The sequence below is a fragment of the Vipera ursinii genome (assembly GCF_947247035.1).
Source record: "Vipera ursinii genome assembly, chromosome: 2".
In the NCBI taxonomy this organism is placed as follows: domain Eukaryota; kingdom Metazoa; phylum Chordata; class Lepidosauria; order Squamata; family Viperidae; genus Vipera; species Vipera ursinii.
The window spans coordinates 113,846,554-113,852,665 of NC_139513.1; the positions used below are offsets into that span (position 1 = coordinate 113,846,554).

At 37.8% G+C, this 6,112-nt stretch overlaps 1 protein-coding gene across 1 annotated transcript in view; it reads left to right on the top strand.

Moving 5' to 3' along the window:
* LOC310636653 (heparan sulfate glucosamine 3-O-sulfotransferase 3A1-like) overlaps nucleotides 1-643 on the top strand; it is a gene marked incomplete at both ends in the record, with an annotated part of 113,147 nt that extends 112,504 nt beyond the window's left edge. Inside the window, one exon of the mRNA XM_083356642.1 lies at nucleotides 25-643. Within this exon, the coding sequence (XP_083212768.1) occupies nucleotides 25-643 (619 nt within the window). The remainder of the gene's footprint in view (nucleotides 1-24) is intronic.
* Nucleotides 644-6,112: the final 5,469 nt, after the last annotated feature.

Sequence of the window (6,112 nt, forward strand, 5' to 3'; positions counted from 1 at the left end):
ATTCTCTCTTCTGTTTTCCATTAGGGAATTGATGCCAAGAACTCTCGATGGCCAGATCACCATGGAGAAGACGCCCAGCTACTTTGTCACTAAGGAAGCACCAGCTCGGATCTCCTCTATGTCAAAGGACACCAAGCTCATTGTGGTGGTGAGGGACCCGGTCACCCGAGCCATTTCTGACTACACACAAACCCTTTCCAAGAAGCCAGACATCCCATCCTTTGAGAGCCTGACCTTCAAAAACAGGACTACGGGTTTGATCGATACCTCCTGGAGTGCCATCCAGATTGGCATTTATGCAAAGCATCTGGAAAATTGGCTCCTGTACTTCCCGCTTGGGCAAATCCTTTTTGTCAGTGGGGAGAGACTGATCAGTGATCCAGCAGGCGAGTTGGGCCGTGTCCAGGACTTTCTGGGCCTCAAGAGGATCATCACAGACAAACATTTCTACTTCAACAAAACCAAGGGGTTCCCGTGCCTGAAAAAGGCGGAAGGCAGCAGCAAGCCCCACTGCCTGGGCAAGACGAAAGGACGGACCCACCCCAATATTGACCAGAAAGTAGTACAAAGGCTGCGAGAATTCTATCGGCCGTTCAACATGAAGTTCTACCAGATGACTGGCCATGACTTTGGCTGGGATTAAGGCTGGAAAAATAGTAATTTAATCATATTAAAAGGGAAAAAAAATTATATTTTTGTACATATCAATAGAGATGGAAACCTAATATTTGTCCTAAAGTCTAGTGATTCCAATTAATATTTTTGTTTTAATGCAAACGTATATTTACTTCTTTTGTTATTCAAGATTTATGATATCCAGTTCCACAAATCCAGAAGACTGCCACTTAACTTATGGATAGAACTGTTGACTATGAAACCTCACAGAGACAGAGACGTTTATTTTCAATATGTTATTTTTGGAGTTTTTATAAACTAATTTGATGCCTCAGTCTGTGGATTCTAGTATCAGTGCCCAGATGGTTTGTTTTGTTTTTTGTTTTTAAAATAGCTTTAGTTGGTCATGTTGGTAACCAAATAATCAGGATTGAAAGATATTTTTTCCAATTTGATCTATTCTACTTGGTCAATTCATATGATTTAGACTTCTGCATTGCTAAAGTGGTGAAAAGAGGTTTTCAATGAGTTTCAGGGTAAAAAAAAGTCCCTAAAACATTTCAATTCTTTGTAAACATTACAAAATTATTTATGCACTGGATCCTCATTTGACTTAATAAGGACATTAGAACAGCAGCCTCTGACTGTCACGAAACCAGATTTTATTCAAAGCTGCAGAAACAGCAGATAACATTTTTAGGTCTGCTGAAACATTCTAATTTCCTACTAACTAAGGATGGTTTTCTGTTTGTATTACTAAAGCTAATATACACCCTTGTGATTGGGTCATTAGGCAGTTACTGAAGAGTGATGTGAGGCCTTTTCCAAACATGTGACCCCCCCCCCCAAATCTAGATGTTTTCTCAAAGAAGATCCAATATCCAAACTAATTAAGATAAAATATCTTCATTATAGTTTGAAAGGCATTTCAAAGCATTATTCATCCACCCCCGACTCACCCACCTGTTGTCTCCATAAAGCCTTATATTGGTTCAGATTTCCCTGCCCATAGTTCAGTGACAGATGGGCTGAGTTGATGAGTCAACAGTAGGGGGAAAAAGAAAGCCAAGTCATTTTCCCTGTCATCTCTCCCACTTAAGCTCAAGGGGTCATTGGGTCATCAGTCACTACCTCCAACCAGCCAGGATAGCTTTCTCTCTCAGCTCAGAGTGCCCAACTCTCATATTTTTCTGAAATTGTACCATAGGACACTTGAGTAAATATCTTATAGCTGCCCCAACAAAGAAGGGAGAATATTTTGTTGCATCTCCAACTTTTATGTCTTAGGTATTTTTGAGATCATGATTCATCCCAAATATAGTTATCACCTACTGGAACAAAGACAAAACACTAGCAGCAGCAATGTGTACAAAACCTCTATTATGTTGCTTATTCTGGGCTCAAACTTTCAAGTCCCGTAGAATGTATGCCACACTATAAGCACCACACCACAAGCACTTGTTTAAAATATGGTTCATCCCACTGTTCCCTTCTTCCACCCTCATCCCCCAAGAACTGGAGCAATAAAATTATTCTCAATTAAAATTTACCCCACAAAAGTAATACCATGAATTAGCAATTGGTCTGGCACTTCTATACCAAATCCTAGACAATTGTTTGCTGACATGACAATCTTCAGTAATTACAGATCTAGAATAATTAACTGTCTCATTGTCTCTGTGATTATTTGTACCATTGTACCTTTCCACATAGAATGATGCATTTTTTGATATTTCTGTCAGGTTCATAGTTGCACTTGTAAAAGCCAAACTAGAAGTGACAGTGGCTGATACATGTCTTATTCCATTTCTATCACTTTACTGCTAAAGTAAATGCTGAAGAAACATGCTAAATATTCCCATCTCCAACACCTTATTCCTCACCAATCTATTGCTCCAGACTGTTTTCTTTCACCTCATAGTTGGAACTAAAAAAGCTTAAAAGTTGATGGAAATAACTTGCAGCAAAGTAAAACACAGATTAGTCTATTTGTTTATTTGATTATTGAAGGAACATATACCACATTCTGAAAGCAAATGACCGACAGATATTCCACTTCATCTAGCTTAGCCTTAATTTGTCTTTCTCAAGTGTGTCTCACTTTTGTTAAAAAAAAATGATGTGTATCAAGTGAGCATGTGTAGCTCTCATGCTTGCATAGTATATCCCAACAAAACAATTTAATGTCATGATGAAACACAGGACTTCACTATGTAAGAGTCAGAAATTGTAATTGCAAATGAATCCCCGTTCTCCTTTTAGATGCTGGGGCACAGCAGTTTTGTAATATCTGAATAAATCTTGTGAGTTTATTTCCTCTCTCTAATCTCCTGAGATTTAGATGAAGATTTCCAGATGAAAACATATATTTTTTTCTTGGAGCAATGTTCTTATCTCCTTAGATGACATCGAACTGAAATGTTCTAAAATGGAAGATATATTTTATAAAGTTATGCTATTCAGCTCTTGGAGCAGCAAGAGAATTAGAAGATGTTCTCAAAGCTAATACATTCATTCACTCACCAACATTTATGCCTGAAGGGTCATCTTTATCTAAAACTATATCATAAGACAACTTAAAGATAAGAACTGATTTGTAAATGGCAAAACTATATTGTTGCTTTTTCTGTAGTGGCTAAATCAGGGCTTTGTTCCACTGGATATTGCAATGTCTTTTTTTTCTGAATGTAAGAAAAGCTAAAGGATGCAGCTTTTGAACATTACTCCAAAACTATTACTTTTTACCATAGCAGGATACAGCATATACTCACAAGTTCGTTACTAAATAAAATTCCAAGTCAGGTTGTCAAGAGGCCTGCTGAATGAACTCCGTACTCTTCAGAATAACCGATACAATAAATGCAAATAGATGCAGTATCATTTTACAGCTCCTTTTCAAGAACATATCATATGCAGTTTATTTATTTTAGATAATTATTGCTTTCTCTTTTCTTTCCAGCATTATAGGGTAAACTATCTAAAGCCTGCCAAAAGAGAGATCATTGCCTTTTTTTTAATTGATGGGGCAGGGGGAATTTCTTTCCTTTGTATGTGCTACTTTATTTTATTTCTCTGCATTGTAATCCTCTCATTTCCTCACTTTGATGCTATTTCTGTAAGAGTCAAAATACTTTTTAAATCTAATTTAAGGCCGAAGAAGCACATTTTAATAAAGTTTACGGGTACAAAGAAATGTTGCTGTCTTTGTGGCATAGAAGCAAAGAGGTAGGAAGAAACCTGGTGCACATCAGAACTATTTCATATAAGCTATAGTTTAAATCATTTTTTCTGCCTCTGTCTTTTTATTTATATGAATTTTAAAAAGAAGAAGCCCATGAGTCCATGAGTACCAATGGGTTCAATGGCCAATCCATTCTATACCCAACCTTATTTTAATGTTTGAAGATTAGTATTGTAAGGTCCCAGTCCCTTACTTGAACTTGAGATATCATATCAGTTTAATCAGATAACCCAAGCGGAGACTTCTTGTTCAAGCAGCACTTTGTTTGATCAAATTAAGCTGCTGGTTGTACCAAAAATCTGGAATGCTGGCAGAGTTACTTCCAGAAGTGCCACACCTTAAACAGTTGGTAGCATTGCTTTATAAACTTAGTTAGCCAATGTAAATCAGACAACAGAGTCATTACATCATAAGGAAGACATCAATCATTCCTGTACACTCCCTTATTCCCTCCTTCAGTACATCCCATCCATGTACATGTTTCCCACTCTTGTATGAGATTTCTCTGGTGCAAAAGCTGATTACAAAAAGCAAGAAAGCAACAATTAGACTGAACAATTTCCCTTTGTTCCAGAACCTTTCAGTATAATTTGCAAAAAGAGATAAATGGGAAGTTATCATGATGCAGAACCAACAGCAGTTTGAAACATCACCTTAATTTCTAAAATTGCCTCTAGCTCCTATATCCAGCTGAAATCCGGATGGCCCCCGACCTTCGCTCCTTCCGGCGTGATCTAAAAACCTATCTATTCCAACAAGCCGGCCTGGCCTGATAGATTTGGGGTTTTATTTGTTTTATTGTTGCTTTATTGTATATTTACTTTGCTCTGTACACCGCCCTGAGTCCTCCGGGAGAAGGGCGGTATATAAAACAAACAAATAAATAAATAAATAAAGAGGAGTATTAGAAAAAGGCAATATTAGAAATAAGGAATTTAATATTTGTTTAACATAGACAGCTTTTCTGTTCATAGACTTTCCCATTCTCATTCAGGAACTGGAAAAAAAAGAAACATTTTGAACTCCAAAGACTGAGTTAATCACACAGCTATAGTTCCTAATAACTTTTTTTTAAAAGCGACCTAATAACATCATTTCCTTCTGTAGTGTTGTGCATATATATATTTTAGTTAAAACCTTAAAAAAATGTCCTGTTGCAGTCTTGTCTAATTGTGCCATAAAGATGATGTGTCCTAGGCTCGTGTGTCAATTGGTGTCTAGGATGCAGAGTGAATATGTCTAGGAATAAATAACAGATATACAAATCTAGTGAAACCCAGTGTTGAGGTAAAAGTCTTCATCAGGGTCCAGTCCAAGCCGGGAATAAACCACATGGCGACTGCTTTAGAAAGAAGGTTGCAGTTTATTGAAGAGGAGAGCCAGAGAGAAAGATGGCTCTGGAAGAAAAGAGAGTGAGCACATGTAGTAGAGAGTGGGCTTTTTTTTGGAGTTGTTTCCTGTTCCTGTTTGAGGCTTTGTATTTCCTGTGTCATGTACTTTGACCTGAGTCTGAGTGTGCCCCTTTGGCATCTGTGGGTTAATCCCATTATGTCCTGTCTTAGAGTTTGGGTGGGGTATGTAGATTTTAGGTGTCTTCCTAGGCTTCTAGCTGGAGTCCTCCAACCTTCCTGAATGGATTATTACATCTGCATTTCTACAGAGCTGGTTTCTGTTTGGGGGAGGGAGACTTAGGGCTATTAAGAAAAACTGGGCATGCTTTTCTGCCTCTTTAAGATCCTTTGAGGAAGTATAATACTCTGCCCTTTTAATATTTCCTTCTCTGGGGCGGGGTGACTTCCCACACCAGGAAGCTCTCTATTGTGTCAGAATATCCAGCCAGGCCCTTTTACCTTAATATTATCAGTTGTGACTAGCAGGAGCTCTTGGTGTGTGGGGTGTGTGTGTCTTATATAAAACTTTCTGCTTGCAAAGCATATCCTCTTCTAGGAACCACAGTCCTTGTTGCTCCAGGAAAGCAGATGATCATCCTTCAAAAATGTTCCAATAATCCCACTGAGTGACTTGGCAGCAGGATGTCCAGTTCTCTGTGCAGTCAAATAAAATGAGATGTCTATTTATTTGTATGCATATACACAGGGATTAAATTCTAGGAAAATATACTCCTGGATCTCCAAGTATGATGTTAAAATTGTATCATTTAAATAGAATTTTTACATTTATTCCTAGATCAAGTGATTTTTTTTAATGCTACCCAGAGTTAATTACGCAAGCGCTGCATTCCTCCTAGATAATACA